The sequence below is a fragment of the Lissotriton helveticus genome, chromosome 12 (assembly GCF_964261635.1).
Source record: "Lissotriton helveticus chromosome 12, aLisHel1.1, whole genome shotgun sequence".
Taxonomy (NCBI): Eukaryota; Metazoa; Chordata; class Amphibia; order Caudata; family Salamandridae; genus Lissotriton; species Lissotriton helveticus.
Genome location: NC_136073.1, coordinates 1,386,600 through 1,405,461, shown reverse-complemented (window position 1 = coordinate 1,405,461; position 18,862 = coordinate 1,386,600). Strand labels below are relative to the sequence as shown.

Below are 18,862 nucleotides of genomic sequence, written 5' to 3'. Positions count from 1 at the left end.
TTGACTGTAGTTCACTGGGATCCTGCTAACCAGGACCCCAGCGGTAGTGCTCTTGCCTCTAAATTACATGGTAAGTACTTTGTACACCCCACAATTGGCACTGTAGGTCCCTAGTATACGGTACGGAGTCACCTACGGCATTGGTCCACTAGGGGTCTCCCATGGGCTGCAGCATGTATAAGGTCTGCAGAGCTGCCATCGCGGTCACTGCACTTTTAACCTAGAAGTTATCCCGAAGGCAGGCCCTTCAGTCCAAGGGCAGGGTGTATGGTTGTAAGTGTGTGGGACCCTGCAGGAGCACAGGTACCCCTATAAACCTCAGACTCCATTCTCTGGGCGTTGTAAGTGCAGGACAGCCCTTTTAAGGTATGTAGTGGACACTGGCAAGTCGAGATGTCCAACTACATTAGGGCTGCCCCGAACCTGGTTTTGCAACCACGCTGGAAGGAATCTCCCTTGAAGTAAAGGAGTCACTTCTCTGCATCCTCAGGCACCGCTACGGCGGTGACCGGTCTGCTGATCCTATTGTCCCTCAGACATCGCCCGGCTCGGCAACACAGGTTGTGGTTTGTTAGTTCTTCAGAGGCTTGTCCGGTCTTCCCTGCAACTGGGATGACTAATTCCTCTCCAGCCGACGTGAGCTGCCCCCATGTTCACTGTGCCTTTCTTTCGTTGTCTAGGCCTGTTGGCTCTCTTCGTGAAACTTCTTTAAGCTCCAAGAAGCCCCAGCCGTGCACAGCTCAAAGAACGATGTCCCGCTTCTATCCTCTGCATCGTGGGGCTTTATCTCATGTGGCTTCTCTGCGACACCCTGTGCCTCCAAAGGTCCTCGAGGGGGCTCAATCAATTCCTGCTGGCCCCCCTGCGTGCTGAGGGACGGCTAGTCCCAGAGACCTTGCTGGTCTGCAATGCAGAATCTTCTTTTGTGACCCATTGTTTGCGTTTGCCAAGGCATGATGGTGGCCCTGCTGGCCACTGATCTTCCTGCACTCGTTGACCGGCGTGGGACAGCTCATGAGAGGCTCCTGTGCTCCGGCATCGTTGCCCGGCTTTCACAGCTGCCTCTTAAAGCTCATCGTGCTTCAGTAAATACCTCTAGCAAGGGTTGGTTTTATATATATTAATGCCAGAGTTTGTAAAGCGCACAGCTACCTCCAACGGAGGTGTCCCGGCGCTGGGGGCCGTCAGGAAGATTAAGCGAGCTATTGCCCAGAGTCACATGGTGCTGGGCTAACATGCCGCCGGAGCCAGGGATCGAACCGTGAACCCTGTGGTCCGGAGTCAGGCACCCTGGCCGCTGCGCCTCACCTCTTCCACATTTATGCTCCTGTGTCTCCTGGAAACCTCTGTGTGGTTTGGACTCTGTCCAATCTCTGCTTTCAGATTCTTCTCGTCTGGGTTCCATGTCCTGGCTCCACCGGCCTGGCCCACGAGACTCTGTAGCTGCTGATCTTCCACGAACCTCCATTGGCATCTACAGGTGGTTCCGACACCATATCTTCCCTATGCACCCGGGCTCCCTGGTATACGTATCCTGGTTTCTGAGATATCAACGGGTGGGGTGGCTCTCCAACATTCCTTGTTCCCAGAGGTTATTTCGGGGTTCTTTGGGTAGGGTCTTAGAACTGTAAAAATCCAACAGCAACTTATCCTGTGTTGTCGTACGAACATTTGACCCGGTGTAACCACTCTGCAACCGGGCACCTTGAGGGCCCTGGCTACACACCTGGCTATGTGTGTATTATACATGCCAAGTAGGGTCCATGGTAAACTGTGTGTGTATGGATTGTGTGTCCTTTGTTCATTGAATACGGGGAATCAGATAATACGAGTAGTGTTGTGAACCTTTTGGGTTTACCCAAGAGATCTCCATATCTTTGTTTACCGGTGGTACCCCTTCTCTTGGGCAGTGGGGTCGCTCCCTATTCTTTAAGCACACTGCATGACACCCAAACGTGTGGATGCCTCATCTGATAGAGACTTCTCGATACAGATTCCTCACCTTTGAATTTTTCCTGGCGTCAGGCTGGATCCGTAAGATTTCTAGTGAGCAGTACCCCTTTGCACCGGTAGGTGGCGCCAGTCAGCTCAGCGTGTGTCATCGGAAAGGACGTCCACGGCCGAGATATAGGCGCCACCTAGGCGCACCGACGTCCGTTCATTTCTTTCTGTGCCAGCAGCTAGTGCTGCTCTGGAGACTAGCTACCCTTCAGTCACTGTTTAAATGGATTTTTTCAGTGTTTTGGCAAGTGTTTGAGTATTTTCCTCCTAGTGCGTTAGGAAGATGTTATATAGGAAGACATGATTCAAGCCTTGCGGAGCCTGTTATTGGCAGATGTCAGTGATGGGCACAGACCTTGTCTGCAGGTCTTGTTTTTAGCGTGACCAGGACCAAAACTAGGGCTCCCATTTCCACGCCATGAACCCAAAGACTTTAAGGGAGCAGTCCCCAAAGCTCTTGGCAGCCCAGCATGCAAATACCTGTAAATCGAGGTCCCAGTTGAGAGGAAGGTCCTGGGAACGCTCACGGAGTCCCAAGTCGTCGTCCGATTCCAAGTCCTCGGTCGTCCTTTGGCAGACTAGGGAAAAGCATCAACATGCAAGCTCCCATTCCACAGTAGAGACTGCGCTGGGCCGACTCCACGCCTCAACGACTTTCGGGAGCAGGAGCATCCCCCGCCCAACTAGATAAGTTCTGCGAGGCCATGCTCCTCTTATTTGGGCGGCCCAACCCCTCTGGCACGCCCGCCTTTGGGCCCCACAGGGTCAGAATGGACACCATCTCATTCTGCACCGGATGCTTCAGCCCACTCTTCATTAGTTCCCCATGGACCCATTCCTGGATACGGACTGATACTGGTTGCACCAACTTGACCATCCCTGACATCGATCCCAATACCAACGCTTCTGCCGTTGCCATCCCCATTGGAATACCCGACTCCGATACGGAGCCGGATGGGAATTGCAGGACGCCGACTGCGGCCCCGACATGAGCCTTGCCACCTAGATCAGATTCTGATCTCTATTCCCTTTGGTTTAGGACTCAGGAAAGAATGGGAGGGGTCGCTGGACCCTGGAGAATAGCAGTCATATGAGGAGGACCCTGGCATGGAGTGGTGCAAGGAACTGGGTGAAGCCAGTGGACTGGATTTTGCTCTAGATACTGGTATGCTTTCTCTCCCTACCATAGCTAGAGAGGTGGGACCCTCGTATGATCTCTTGGTGCAGGGCGGCTGAGGTCCTTGACCTTCTGTTGCCTTTGGTGACAGTCAAGACTAACAGTTTGACAGAGGTGCTGCAACCAGGAGCCTCCAATCCAAACCGCTTCTCCAGTTCAGTGACTCCCTCACTGATGTTCTTTTGGGGACTTGGTCCAAACCCAACGCAGAGGCTCCTGTGAATACGATGATTGCCCACAGCTCCTGAGGAAGGCATTTTCTGCCGAAACGCGCGTCGAGTGTTTTTAAGTTTAATTTTCTCCAGCATTTCAGGCATCAACAAGGACTTTAAATGAACTTTGAAATGTATTATGTATATTATGTATATGTTATGTACCTTACTTTTTAATATTTAAATATATTGTGTATTGATTAATGTTTTATTTCTTAGCATATATTCTGTTTATTGCAATATGTCTATATGAATTATAATTTACCAATTAAAAACATGTTTTTTACTTAATTCCCCTCTTCTTTGATTGCTCCTTTCAGTATTGGTCTAGGTCAAATTGTTCATTCATCTAGTTGATGGCCTAGGATTTTTTTCTCACATGTTTGGTTACCCTGCCCTAGGAGTCTATATATTATCACTACCCAGGGGGTCCTTGTTTTTCTCATGCCCACAGCCCGACTCCAGGGGGAACAAAATTTCCTCACCCAACATCCTACCCAGGAGAGCTACGTGGTCCAAGCCTCAATATTCCATGGCGCATTCCCTACTGCCTCCCGGGATAGGGAATCCAAGGGGCTGGACTGCTTTGGAAAGAAGCCTGGCATTGCAGTCTAAACACTGCATGCCTATTGGCGCATTGCTCCCACTCTCTGTCGGACACAGTTGCGTAAGTGCTGCCGTCCCGGAGGAATCCCTGGCTGTACACTCTGAGGGTGTTACCAATGGGGGAAGAGACAGCAAAGTGGACTATCCACTGGACAGGCTCGCAGAGCAGAGCGGTTTCATCGACAGGGGCTCTGAGGCGCCACACCTGGATGAGGACACCTAGCTTTTCGGGGGATGTCCAGGCTTCCCATATGGACATGAGCCCTTAATAGCACCAGTCTCTTCAGAGACAAGGGATATTCGGCGCTTGAACGCTTCAAAGGCAGTGAGGCTACGGTCAATTTCTTGGACATTTCTATGGCCCCCTATCACCTACATTCTGCCCTTCGTGGATACGGAAGGGGCTTCCAACCGCACCAATTCCCTGCCAGCCACCAAGCAGCGCATGGTCCTCCGCCTCTACTTGGCCGACAGCACGGTACCCAGCTGCGTGGGTCGGGTAAGTCAGTGGTCTGGCCAGTCTTTCTATCCTCCATCAAGGGAAGGTAGTTAGTGCAGGTGTTCACGGACTACACCACAGCCATGTGGTGCTGCCAGAAACAGGGCGGGTGGGATCGTGGACCCTCTATCAAGAGCCCCTGCATCTCTGGACATGACTGGAACAGGAGGGCAAATCCCTGGTGGTTCAACACCTGGCAGGTTCCCTGAATGAGAGAAAGGAGAAACCCACCTGTCGATGCTTGGAGGATCACAAATTGTGTCACCATCCGGAGGTGGCGCAAGGTCTCTTTCAACAGTGGGGAGCGCCTTGGTTCGATCCGTTTGTTTCCATTGAGAACGCGCAATGGCAGCAGTTTTGCTTGCTGGATTTTCCAAACGCGACTCTCGCTCAGAGATGCTTTTCATCTTGAGTTGAGCTCAGGCCTCCTGTACGCCTTTCCGCCCATACCACTCCTGCCCACAGTTCAAGAGGATCAGGAACAACGGGGCCCAAGTCATCCTTGTGGCTCTGGACTGGTCACAGAGACTTTGGTATCCCAAGCTACCGTGCACGGCAATCACTCTTCCACTCAGCCTGCCAAAAAGCAACCTTCGGAAGGCTTCCTAGCTCATTCCACCATGCCTTAAGCTGCGACATCTGCAGTAGCACGTGGAGTTAGGATCCTGGACAGCTGTGGCCCGTGTAGGTAAGAGTGGTGGGGCGGGTGAGATTATTTCATTTTCCCTCGTCATCGTCTGTCGAAATCCCCCACCGCTCTTATTTGTAATTGTAATAGTAAAATGCTTTTATATAGCGCATAAATCACCCGAAGGTCTCAGAGCGCTTGCAGATCCACAAGACAGAGACAGTGAGCAGGTGACTAAAAAAGCCAGGTTTTAAGGTTCTTACGGAATCTCAGGTGGTTGGGTTCTGTTCTGATGTGAAGGGGCAGGGCGTTCCAGGCTTCAGGAGCTGTTTTGTTGAAGGCCCTATCGCCATTTCTGACAGTGCAAACTTTGGGAACAGTTAGAAGTAGCTTGCTAGAGGATCTGAGAGTTCTGGCTGAGCTATGGAATTTAAGCTTTTTTCCCAGATATATCGGTCCTTGTCCATGGATGGTTTTGTGGACTAGGCAGCTTAATTTGAATTTTATGCGTTTCTCTATAGGGAGCCAGTGCAAGGTCTTGAGGCAGGGCAGTGATGAGGTGCGGGGGGCAGGTTAAGCACTAATCTGGCTGCGGTGTTTTGTAGTACCTGGAGTTTTGCCAGAAGATTTTCATTAATAGAGGACAGCAGGGCATTCCCGAAATCTACACGGCTGATGATGAGACCTTGGACTAAGGGCATGCGTGACGGGAGGGGGATCCATTTGAAAATTTTCTTCAAACTGCGCATTAGTCCAAAGCTGGTGTGCACTACTTTATTGACATGTTCATCATGGACAGCCTGTTGTCGACTATTACCCCTAGATTCCTAACTGAATACCTGGGAGAGTGGCAGGGTCCTAGTGTTGGTGGCCACCATTCATCTGTACAGAGCTTATCGGCCGTTCCGAAGAGCACACTCTCCGTTTTGCTAGCATTTAGCATTAAAAAGTTGTTGGCCATCCAATCATGAATTGCAACCATGCACTTTTGGAACCTCAATTTGGTTTCATCAGGATCCGGGCAGACGGTGATCAGTAACTGAGTGTCGTCGGCGTAGGATACGGTTCCAAAACCGTGAGCTCTGATCACCTTAGCCAAGGGGGATACATATAGGTTAAAGAGCGTGGGGCTCAGTATTGACCCCTGGGGTACACCTTTAACGTTTTCCTGGTAGCTAGAAGAGGATATTCCTACTTGGACCTTTGAGCACCTCTTGGTCAGATAGCTCTTGATCCAAAGTAGCGCGGAGCCCTCGACACCAATCTCTGCAAGACGCTCTAGGAGAATGTGATGTGAGATGGTGTCGAAGGCGGCCGACAGATCAAGCAGGACCAGTATGGCAGACTGTCCTGTATCGAGAGTCATCCTGACATCATCTACTATTTCAAGCAGGGCAGTCTCAGTGCTATGGAACGCCCTGAATCCCGACTGAGAGGAATCTAGGAATTTGTTTGTCTCCAAATATGTGCCAAGTTGTTTGTTTATCAAAGATTCCATGACCTTTCCAAATAGGGGCAGAAGAGAAATAGGTCGGTAGTTGGAAAGTTGTTTAGAGTCGGCCGAGGGTTTCTTTAAAATTGGTCTGATTGTGGCCTCCTTCCAGTGCAGGGGGACAGAAGCATGACATAAGGAGAGATTAAGGGTCTTGGTTAGATCAGAAATCAAAGCGGGAGCACTTTTTGCTAGAATCTGGGAGGAAGCTGGATCACCAGGGGATCCGGACTTAATTTTGTGCAAGGCGGATTCTACTTCTATTTCTAAAAAAGGTAGGAATTCATTGAGGACAATGTTTGAGTGTTCAGAATCTTTGTTGACTTTAATGAGCAGGGGTGTGGTCTGGATAGGGGGAATTGGTTGGGGAAAAAGTTTATGAATATCATTGATTTTTTCGTGGAAGTAAGATGATACAGAGTTGATTTAGCGAGACAGGCAGGGGGGTTTGTAAATTCTTTAACTATTTTATATAGCTCTCTCTGCGAGTTGGAAGCCTGAGTTATCCTGTTGCTTTGAAGTACTTTTTTTGCCGTAGCGATTTCCTTCATATAAAGTCTGTGCGCTGTTTTATATTGTTGTCAGTCAGTTTGGGCTTTGGTTTGACGCCATTTCCTTTCTGCTGTCCTGACAGAGAGTTTTATCTTTTTCAGGTTCGGAGTGAACCATGGGGAGATTTTAGTGGGAGGCCTAGATTCTTTTAATGGCGCAATTCTATCCAAGGTCGAGGAGATCGCAAGTTCAAGATCGACAGCTGCTTTGTTTGGATCGGTGGTCTTAGTGATGAGAGGGGAAATGAAATGGGTGGTAAAGGAATCCAAATTGATCTTGTTCCATGGCCTACTCAGTCTTGCTTGGTTACTGATTTGAGGCTTTATAGGGGTGCCTGCAATGTGAAATTTAATGACATAATGGTCAGACGAAAGGACTGGGAGTATTTGACGGATTACTACCTTTGGGGAATTAGTGCATAATAGATCTAATGAATGACCAGCAATATGAGTAGGGCCTGTGGTTAGTATGCTTAGTCCTAAGGAGTTGATACTGGTAATAAGGTCACTGGTATGGGGGTCAAGAGTTTGTTCCGCATGATAGTTGAAATCCCCTAGTAGGAGAAAGTTACCGGAGGCCAGGGCATGTGGTGCTATGACTTCCATGAGTTTATTTACAAAATGGGTTTTGGCACCTGGGGGTCTATAAATAAGGGCAACCTTCCATGACTCCTTATTCCCAGCTGTTAAGGTAGTGAGGCACATTTCGCCCCATTTTTCTAAGTGGGAGTCGATGATATGGATTTATAAATGATTACGGTGCCCCCTCCTCTTTTACCGGGACGATCGAGTCTGTGAATCTTATATTCGTGGGGTAAGGCTATAAAGATATCGGGTGTGGAGGACTCTTGAAGCCAGGTTTCAGTGACGAAAAGCAAGTCTGGTTTTTCAGTGTCGAGTGGCGACCATATTTCTAGGGCGTGTTTAGAGAGGGACCGGGCATTGCAGTACAAGCAGACTAGGGTTGTCTGGGGGCGAGGACCAAGCTCGCTTTTGTTATGTTTAATGCTACTGGGGGCTTTTATGCTACCACGAGTGCAGATGTTACGCTGTGGGTGTGGGAGGTTTTCCTGTGGAGAGCGAGAGGCTGTATTTAAGGAGCGAAGCGCCTGACTGGTGTATCGGATTATGGCCATCAGCAGTCAGGGTATCTCAGGATGAGGTTGAGGGAATGAAAACGGACAGGGTACCTGGCGTCTGGCGTCAAACAGGCGCAGACAGGCTTGCCTGTGGCGCACTGCTGTGCGCGTCCGCTCGGCGCACTTGCTAATAAGCAGGAAGTGGGCGGGACCGCAGCAGGGATGCAGCGGCTGGTTCTGGATATCAACCAGGCAGCAACTTGGGCTTCCCTGCACATGTTCTCCAAACATACCCGTCTGGAAAGTCATGTCCATAGAGATGGTCACTTCACCCGTTCGGTCCTGCAGGACTTCCTTGTGTGAAATTTGTCAGCAGACTCACCTTCGGGGAGGTATTTCTTGGGTATCTTTTCAAAGGTAAGGAATCTGCTGCTAGACATCTCCATCAGATGAACAAGTTACTTACCTTTGGCAATGCCTTATGAGGGAGACTCTCCATCTAGCCGCAGAGTCCTTACGGACTCACTCATCCCCCGCACTCTGCGAACGGATTTCTAGGGACCGGGCGGATCATTTTCAGGCCTCTGGTTTACCTCCTCAACGCTCAGTGCTCTTCATGGCTCCACACTTCTGGTGTGAAAAGTTGTGAAAAGAAACGGACGTCTGCGCGCCTAGGTGGAGCCTATAAAGGTGCCGTTGAAGTCACTTCCGTCTCGGACTATGCATGCTCAGCCCATCAATGCCACCTACCAGCGCATAGGGGTACGTTCATGGAAAATCTTCTGGATCCAGTCCTAAAGCCTGGGAAAATTCAAAGGTAGGGAATCTGCAGCTAGATATAGTCTATACCTGATAAAGCGTTATCGAAGGTAAGTAACATGTTCGTTAATGAGAGCGAGTCCCTGGCTCTTCGGTGTACACACTGCATTAAACCATGGCGCGGGGATGGCTTTTTCATGGGAGACGCTCCCCGTCTCTTAGATGGGCACGCTTTCTATTAGAAGCTCCCTGCTTTCCAGATGTGGGGATGGTTTTTTAATTGAAATAATCTGGAATCTGCTTTGGCTTTACCTTGAATCTCTTCTGACCGTTTTCGCTTCATCTTCTCCCCCCTTGAAGCTCTCTTTATGGGCTTTGTAAACAGTTCCTCCTCTTCCTGGCCACATAAGGATGATCTGCATCTTTTCTGAATAAAACAGAATAATCCACTTTTATTATCTAATTTCAGGCTGATGGGCGCCAATCCCGATAGAAGCAGCATGCAGGGCAGATAGTGGCCCAATCAGAACCCGCGTGACCTCCCACCCTCCCCTGAGACATGCAGGACAAACACAGCTTGTCTTAACACTGCATCACTCCCCCACCAGACTGGCAGGAGATACTGACCCTATACCAAGACCGCTTCACTCCCCCAAACCATGGAGAACAGACAAACCATGTATCGGCACCACTTCACCCACCTCCCCGCGCCCCCCGAAAGACATTCAAGACAGTGATCATGTATCAACACCCATCCACCCCCCCAACAGACATGCAACAAACCTGACCATTTCCGTCAAGCCAGATGTTTATATTAAAAAAAGGGAAAATTCTTTTACTTTTTTAATTTTTTTTAAATGTCATTCTATGCATTGGCGAAGAAGGAAATAACTCCGCCCCCAGAGTCATGCATGCTTTGGTTGGCACTCACCGCTCTCTGGGCCCTCAATTCTAACCCAGGTGTTCGGGGGGTTTTGGGGGTTCGTGGGCTTGCATCAGAGTTCCGGGGTCGTGGGGTGCGGGGTGTGGTTGGTTCTGAAAGTTCTCTCACTGGGATCTTACGTGACCGGAGGATCATTTCTGTAGGGAAAAAAACAACCATAAGAGGAGTTTTGGTGAAACGGTTGGAATGAAAGAAGATGTTAGTCCAAGACCAGTGATCGAAGCCCAAAGAATTACAAATGAACAAGACAGAGGCCCAACTGAAAGCGAGGAGCCAGGGGAGTCTGACAAAACAATCACAGAACATCAAATGTAAAACTCAAAGTCACTGCTTCAGACTAACTGCCTACACTAGGAGCCCCAAACGTTATTCTCCAACTCACCCTTCCCAAACTAGTCCCTTAAAAATCAAACGGTCAGACGGTCTGCAGGCAGCCGACAGGCGCTGGATAGGCAGACAGTCTACAGGCAGCCGACCGCCGCTGGATAGGCAGACAGTCTACAGGCAGCCGACCGCCGCTGGATAGGCAGACGGAATGCAGGCAGCCGACCGCCGCTGGATAGGCAGACGGAATGCAGGCAGCCGACCGCCGCTGGATAGCCAGATAGAATGCAGGCTACCAACTGCTGGATAGGCAGACGGAATGCAGGCAGCCAACCGCTGGATAGGCAGACGGAAAGCAGGCAGCCGACAACCGCTGGATAGGCAGACGGAAAGCAGGTCCGCCGACCGCCGCTGGATAGGCAGACGGAATGCAGGCAGCCAACTGCTGGATAGGCAGACGGAATGCAGGCAGCCAACCGCTAGATATGCAGACGGAATGCAGGCAGCTGACCGCCGCTGGATAAGCAGACAGTCTGCAGGCAGCCGACTGCCGCTGCATAGGCAGACGGAATGCAGGCAGCCGACCGCCGCTGCATAGGCAGACGGAATGCAGGCAGCCGAACGACGCTGCATAGGCACACGGAATGCAGGCAGCCGAACGACGCTGCATAGGCACACGGAATGCAGGCAGCCGACCGCCGCTGGATAGGCAGACGGAATGCAGGCAGCAGACTGCCGCTGGATAGGCAGACGGAATGCAGGCAGCCGAACGCCGCTGGATAGGCAGACAGTCTGCAGGCAGCCGACCGCCGCTGGATAGGCAGACAGTCTGCAGGCAGCCGACCGCCGCTGGATAGGCAGACAGTCTGCAGGCAGCCGACCGCCGCTGGATATCTGATCAATAGTTTAGGAGTAGGAGGCCCACAGGCGGCGCCTGCAGTGTCTTTACACACACTTGAGAGTCAATGTTAAGTCAATGGGAACTTAGTTTAGAAAAAGAAGAATTCAGAACACTTCCGGTCTAGCTAGAAGGAAACAACTAAAAACCTAGACACTTGGATAGTCAATACCCTTGGGAGCACCGAAGTACTCGCGTTACCTCACCCACAGATGGCGGGTGCATAAGTGTGAAGTTGTGTCGGGTTTCACGTTGAAGTCTATGGAGCCTGTGAAAAAAGATGCTGCAGGCGACCAGGCGGAAGATGTCCGGGTGGATCCAAGGGTGGATCGAGGATGAAGAGGACCTGAAAGCAGAGGGGACAGAGTCTAGGTCACTAGCCAGTGACCGGGTGGAACCAAGAAGGAACCAGACGACGTCGAGGACCAATCAGGTGCTGTCTTGAAGCTTGTCTGTTCAGCCACGCGGACCAGGAGGCGTCGAGGATGACCAGGTGCTGGAGGCGAGCTGTCCCACGATGGTTCTCGCAGATGGAGGGGTCGACCGCCGGATTGGAGTCAACAAGCCTTTGCAAAGGCAACCCACGCAGGATTCAAAGAAGGCTTCTGGTGCAGACCAGCAAGGTCTGAGGTGCCTCACCTTTGCAGGGAGGCAGGGGCCAGTCTGGAGAAACCAGACCAGCGAGTTGGTTCAAAAGGATTGTCGTCACAGAGGCTACTAGCCAACGGACCAGCAACCGAACAATGCGTCGAGCAGAGCACAAGCAGAAGGGCCCCACGCAGAACTCGTGGAGTGTGGAGGGCTGATCTTCTGTGCAGGTGGAGCTCAGATTCGGAGCTTCTCAATCCCCAGTGCACAGCTTCGAGAATGCCTCAGGAGCTGCACAGTTAGCAAGTTGCAGGCTTTTCAAGATGTCCGGTCCCACGTGTCTCGTCGCCTCCACGGATCTCAGCTATGCTGCAGACGTGAAGAGAGGGTCAGAGAGGTCTGGAAGTCTGGGTCTTGTCAGGCTCTGTGCTCGGGTCCCGGCGGGAGCGTCGACAAAGCAAGCAGTTGATTTGCTGGATGGTGCCTGGTTGCCCAGGGTGGTCACTCCTTGGCCACAAGGGAGATTCTTCAGTCTTCAGCTTCAGCAGAACATCGAAGGTCCAGAGTTTTGTGTTAAGTTTCGATTCCAGGATTAATCTAAAGTCCTAAGACTCAGCTCCTACCTTTATACAACTAAAAGGGGCTGGATTACTTTCTAGGTCCCTCCTATGGGTGGGACCAGGAGGGGGGTGGTTACACCTCCTTTCCTTTGTCCAGTTACGCGCCAGAGCTGGGGCTGGAGTGCCCCAGCAACCGGTTTGAACTGGGGTATGCATGGAGCACCTATGGCGCCCCAGGCAGTGTCTCATTCTATTCAGCCCTCCCTGTCCCAATACACAAAGTCCTGTCTGGGGTGGTGCTCGCACCTCTCCAGGCAGGAAACCTATTGTCCAAACCTCCGTGACTGGAAGGACTCCCAGCAGCAGGAGGTCAGACTTGTGTCTGTGGCAGCAGCGTCCATTTTGTGACGCTGGGGCTCTGGTTAACTTTAACCGGGATAGTCAGCAACAACATGTCTTCTCCCAATTGGCGAGGGGGTAGCATTCCAAAGCGTATGACACCTTACACGACATGTTTAGATAAAGCCAAACCAAAGTTAGCATTTAACCGCGAGGATTATAATGCATTTAAGAGTATATGGTATGGCTATGTCATAGAACAGCTATAAGGATATGGTTCCGAAAGCTGCAGACAGGCTCAGCTCATGCTAGAGCACCCTCTCACACAAAACCAAGCACTCTGCCTCCAGGATTGTTAAGGCCTGCCATAGGAGTGATTTATAGGTTACTGTGTGTCTATATAAAAGGGTAGATATAGGAATACTATACCTAAGCAAGTTGTGATTACACAACCTTGCCCCAGCTGAGTGATCAGCCAGTTGTGTCAGTTTAGATGGCCAGCCAGGGGTGGCATAATTCATGCTGCAGCCCCTGGTAGGCCTTGGTTACACCTATGCCCTGGGTACCTAGGGTACACTTCTACAGGGGCTGATAAGGTGAACCAATTCTCAATTGGTGATGTACCTAGAGTACATGGTGTGAATTTAGAGAGAGAGCATCTGGGCTGTGGGTCTGATTAGCAGGCCCACAGCCACATCTAAGTCGAAAACCAGTGAAACAAAAGCAAAAAGTGGGGGTGACCATAGGAAGCAGACCCTACTCTCCTACAGGCAGCACACCGCTGGACGTAGGCAGCACACCGCTGGACGTAGGCAGCACACCGCTGGACGTGCACTGCGTGCAGGCAGCACACCGCTGGACGTGCACTGCGTGCAGGCAGCACACCACTGGACGTGCACTGCGTGCAGGCAGCACACCACTGGACGTGCACTGCGTGCAGGCAGCACACCACTGGACGTGCACTGCCTGCAGGCAGCACACCGCTGGACGTGCACTGCGTGCAGGCAGCACACCGCTGGACGTGCACTGCCTGCAGGCAGCACACCACTGGACGTGCACTGCCTGCAGGCAGCACACCGCTGGACGTGCACTGCGTGCAGGCAGCACACCACTGGACGTGCACTGCCTGCAGGCAGCACACCACTGGACGTGCACTGCCTGCAGGCAGCACACCACTGGACGTGCACTGCCTGCAGGCAGCACACCGCTGGACGTGCACTGCCTGCAGGCAGCACACCGCTGGACGTGCACTGCCTGCAGGCAGCACACCGCTGGACGTGCACTGCCTGCAGGCAGCACACCGCTGGACGTGCACTGCGTGCAGGCAGCACACCGCTGGACGTGCACTGCGTGCAGGTAGCACACCGCTGGACGTGCACTGCGTACAGGCAGCACACCGCTGGACGTGCACTGCGTGCAGGCAGCACACCGCTGGACGTGCACTGCCTGCAGGCAGCACACCACTGGACGTGCACTGCGTGCAGGCAGCACACCACTGGACGTGCACTGCGTGCAGGCAGCACACCGCTGGACGTGCACTGCCTGCAGGCAGCACACCACTGGACGTGCACTGCGTGCAGGCAGCACACCGCTGGACGTGCACTGCCTGCAGGCAGCACACCGCTGGACGTGCACTGCCTGCAGGCAGCACACCACTGGACGTGCACTGCCTGCAGGCAGCACACCACTGGACGTGCACTGCCTGCAGGCAGCACACCACTGGACGTGCACTGCATGCAGGCAGCACACCACTGGACGTGCACTGCCTGCAGGCAGCACACCACTGGACGTGCACTGCCTGCAGGCAGCACACCACTGGACGTGCACTGCGTGCAGGCAGCACACCACTGGACGTGCACTGCCTGCAGGCAGCACACCACTGGACGTGCACTGCGTGCAGGCAGCACACCACTGGACGTGCACTGCGTGCAGGCAACGATCCTATCCTAATGGATACGAAAGGTCTGCACCCATACCCGGTCAGATGGCGCCACCCAGCGGTACTCGAGCCGAGTGCTAGTTCACCGCCATATGCGATACACGACGCTTTTCCCTCACCCGATCCCACAGCGCCACCTGGTGGCACACAACGATAATCAAGACTAAAGATTCTGAGATGCCACCAATCGAGCCAGAGTGACAGCAAGACACTCAGGGTGGGCGCCCCAAAAACAGAGGGGGAGGGGAGAGCTGGTGCATCAGAAGAGACAGGAATGTATATGACAGCATTCACACTCAATGTAGAGCCTCCCAGCAGAGCTACTCTGCCCTGCACCTGCCCCTGCCACGGATTCGCTGCCCACTGGCAGACTCCACGCTCCCCTCCTGCCCCAGGCAGACTCCACGCTCCCCTCCTGCCCCTGGCAGACTCCCCGCTCCCCTCCTGCCCCCGGGCAGACTCCCGGCTCCCCTCCTGCCCCCGGGCAGACTCCCCGCTCCCCTCCTGCCCGTGGGCAGACTCCCAGCTCCCCTCCTGCCCCGGGCAGACTCCCAGCTCCCCTCCTGCCCCGGGCAGACTCCCAGCTCCCCTCCTGCCCCGGGCAGACTCCCAGCTCCCCTCCTGCCCCGGGCAGACTCCCAGCTCCCCTCCTGCCCCGGGCAGACTCCCAGCTCCCCTCCTGCCCCGGGCAGACTCCACGCTCCCCTCCTGCCCCGGGCAGACTCCACGCTCCCCTCCTGCCCGTGGGCAGACTCCACGCTCCCCTCCTGCCCGTGGGCAGACTCCAGGCTCCCCTCCTGCCCCCGGGCAGACTCCCGGCTCCCCTCCTGCCCGTGGGCAGACTCCCAGCTCCCCTCCTGCCCGTGGGCAGACTCCCAGCTCCCCTCCTGCCCGTGGGCAGACTCCCAGCTCCCCTCCTGCCCCGGGCAGACTCCCAGCTCCCCTCCTGCCCCAGGCAGACTCCACGCTCCCCTCCTGCCCGTGGGCAGACTCCAGGCTTCCCTCCTGGCCCCGGGCAGACTCCAGGCTCCCCTCCTGCCCCCGGGCAGACTCCCCGCTCCCCTCCTGCCCCCGGGCAGACTCCCCTCTCCTGCCCCTGGCGGAGTCCCCTCTCCTGCCCCGGGCAGACTCCCAGCTCCCCTCCTGCCCCAGGCAGACTCCACGCTCCCCTCCTGCCCGTGGGCAGACTCCCAGCTCCCCTCCTGCCCCCGGGCAGACTCCCCTCTCCTGCCCCTGGCGGAGTCCCCTCTCCTGCCCCGGGCAGACTCCCAGCTCCCCTCCTGCCCGTGGGCAGACTCCAGGCTCCCCTCCTGCCCCGGGCTCCTCTCTTTCCCATGGGCAGGCCTCTCCTCCCCTCCCGCCGCCTTCTGTGCCCGGTGATAAGAGGCCGGGGAGTGGCGGGGCAGGGAGTGGCGGGGAGGGGCAGACCGTGGGGTACGGGGAGGGGGTGGGGCGGGGAGCGCGGGGGTCTCAATGGGCCCCACACGTGGACTGAAAGGAGGGCGCTCCACAGAGTCCCCCGAGGGGACGCTTCATCTGCACATTTCGAAGGAGTCATTTACTCCAAAGAAGTGTCATAGCGAGTGCAGCGCCTCGGCAGCTCCGAAGCCGCGTCAAAGCGCTGAGTGTTTCCTACACTTCGAGCTGCGCACCGGGAGCACAGAGCGGTGAAATGTGGCCCGGGTCACTGAACCTCTCCTGGGCGAAAACATGAGTCAGCTCAGCAGACTCCCCCATAGGTTAAAATGAGGGTCGGCTCAGCAGACTCTCCATAGGTTAAAATGTGGACCAGCTCAACACACTTCTTTTATGTTAAAATGCGGATGAACTCGGCGCACTCCAGATATGTTAAAATGTAGCACCTTCGAGATGCGGCTCCTATCAGAGCTGTTGTGATTTCACAGGTGTACTTACCTGTGGGTGTGGGGGGTCTGATGACCCCTGTGAGGTGCAACACTTCCATAGTGTTCACAGACACCCGTATACGACCAAATATACAGACGGCCCGAACGAGGTCTGTTCATGAAACGTTAAAAAATGGCAAGCCCATAATGAGAGCCGGGCCGAACCAGGGTTGAGAGTTGGCCCCAAGAGCCCCTGTACGAGCCGAGCCAAACCAGGGTGGAGACTTGGCCCCAAGAGCCCGTGTACGAGCCGGGCCGAACCAGGGTTGAGAGTTGGCCCCAAGAGCCCGTGTACGAGCCGGGCCGAACCAGGGTTGAGAGTTGGCCCCAAGAGCCCGTGTACGAGCCGGGCCGAACCAGGGTTGAGAGTTAATCCCAAGAGCCCGTGTACGAGCCGGGCCAAACCGGGGTTGAGACTTAGTCCCAAGAGCCCGTGTACGAGCCGGGCCAAACCGGGGTTGAGACTTGGTCCCAAGAGCCCGTGTACGAGCCGGGCCAAACCGGGGTTGAGACTTGGTCCCAAGAGCCCGTGTACGAGCCGGGCCAAACCGGGGTTGAGACTTGGGCCCAAGAGCCCGTGTACGAGCCGGGCCGAACCAGGGTTGAGACTTGGCCCCAAGAGCCCGTGTACGAGACGGGCCGAACCAGGGTTGAGAGTTAATCCCAAGAGCCCGTGTACGAGCCGGGCCAAACCAGGGTGGAGACTTGACCCCCAAGAGCCAGTGTACGAGCCGGGCCAAACCGGGGTTGAGACTTGGTCCCAAGAGCCCGTGTACGAGCCGGGCCAAACCAGGGTTGAGACTTGGCCCCAAGAGCCCGTGTACGAGACGGGCCGAACCAGGGTTGAGAGTTAATCCCAAGAGCCCGTGTACGAGCCGGGCCAAACCAGGGTGGAGACTTGACCCCCAAGAGCCAGTGTACGAGCCGGGCCAAACCGGGGTTGAGACTTGGTCCCAAGAGCCCGTGTACGAGCCGGGCCAAACCAGGGTGGAGACTTGACCCCCAAGAGCCCGTGTACGAGCCGGGCCAAACCGGGGTTGAGACTTGGTCCCAAGAGCCCGTGTACGAGCCGGGCCAAACCAGGGTGGAGACTTGACCCCCAAGAGCCAGTGTACGAGCCGGGCCAAACCGGGGTTGAGACTTGGTCCCAAGAGCCCGTGTACGAGCCGGGCCAAACCAGGGTGGAGACTTGACCCCCAAGAGCCCGTGTACGAGCCGGGCCAAACCGGGGTTGAGACTTTGTCCCAAGAGCCCGTGTACGAGCCGGGCCAAACCGGGGTTGAGACTTGGTCCCAAGAGCCCGTGTACGAGCCGGGCCAAACCGGGGTTGAGACTTGGTCCCAAGAGCCCGTGTACGAGCCGGGCCAAACCGGGGTTGAGACTTGGTCCCAAGAGCCCGTGTACGAGCCGGGCCAAACCGGGGTTGAGACTTGGTCCCAAGAGCCCGTGTACGAGCCGGGCCAAACCGGGGTTGAGACTTGGTCCCAAGAGCCCGTGTACGAGCCGGGCCGAACCAGGGTTGAGACTTGGCCCCAAGAGCCCGTGTACGAGCCGAGCCAAACCAGGGTGGAGACTTGGCCCCAAGAGCCCGTGTACGAGCCGGGCCAAACCGGGGTTGAGACTTGGGCCCAAGAGCCCGTGTACGAGCCGGGCCAAACCGGGGTTGAGACTTGGGCCCAAGAGCCCGTGTACGAGCCGGGCCAAACCGGGGTTGAGACTTGGGCCCAAGAGCCCGTGTACGAGCCGGGCCGAACCAGGGTTGAGACTGGGTCCTAAGAGCCTGTGTACAGATGGCCTGAATAAGGTCTGTGTAGGAAGGTGGATATCTGACTATGGTTACCCCAACTTTTTGCCTTGTGTTTTGCTGGTTTTCGACTTAGTTGGCCTGGGATCCTGCTAATCAGGGCCCCAGGCTATCTGCTCTCACTGTAAAATGGTCTCCATGTACTTTAGGTACATATCCAATTGGGTATTGGGTCACCTTATGAGCCCCTGTATAGTGTGCCATAGGCACCCAGGGCATAGGTGCACCCAAGGCCTACCAGGGGCTGCAGCATATATGTTGCCACCCCTGGCTGGCCATCCAAATTGACAACTGGCTGATCACTCAGCTGGGGCAAGGTTGTGTAATCACCCCTTGCTTAGGTGTAGTATCCGCATACCTACCATTATATCTAGACACATATACACCTATAAGTCACTCCTATGGCAGGCCTTGACAATCCTGAAGGCAGAGTGCTTGGTTTTATGTGAGATGGAGCTCTAGCATGAGCTGAGCCTGTCTGCAGCTTTCGGAACCATGTCCTTATAGCTGTTCTATGATATAGCCATGCCATATACTCTTAAGTGCATTATAATCCTCG

General features: G+C 54.5%; 1 protein-coding gene across 2 annotated transcripts in view; it reads right to left on the bottom strand.

Annotated features, from left to right (window-relative positions):
* ADAMTSL5 (ADAMTS like 5) overlaps window positions 1–18,862 on the bottom strand; it is a 287,008-nt gene that overhangs the window by 80,239 nt on the left and 187,907 nt on the right. For both annotated transcript variants that reach the window (XM_078668537.1, XM_078668538.1), the window contains 2 exons: window positions 9,936–10,084; window positions 9,317–9,431 (listed from right to left, as the gene is read on the bottom strand). In XM_078668537.1, coding sequence (XP_078524663.1) covers window positions 9,317–9,431; window positions 9,936–10,084 — 264 coding nt within the window. The remainder of the gene's footprint in view (window positions 1–9,316; window positions 9,432–9,935; window positions 10,085–18,862) is intronic.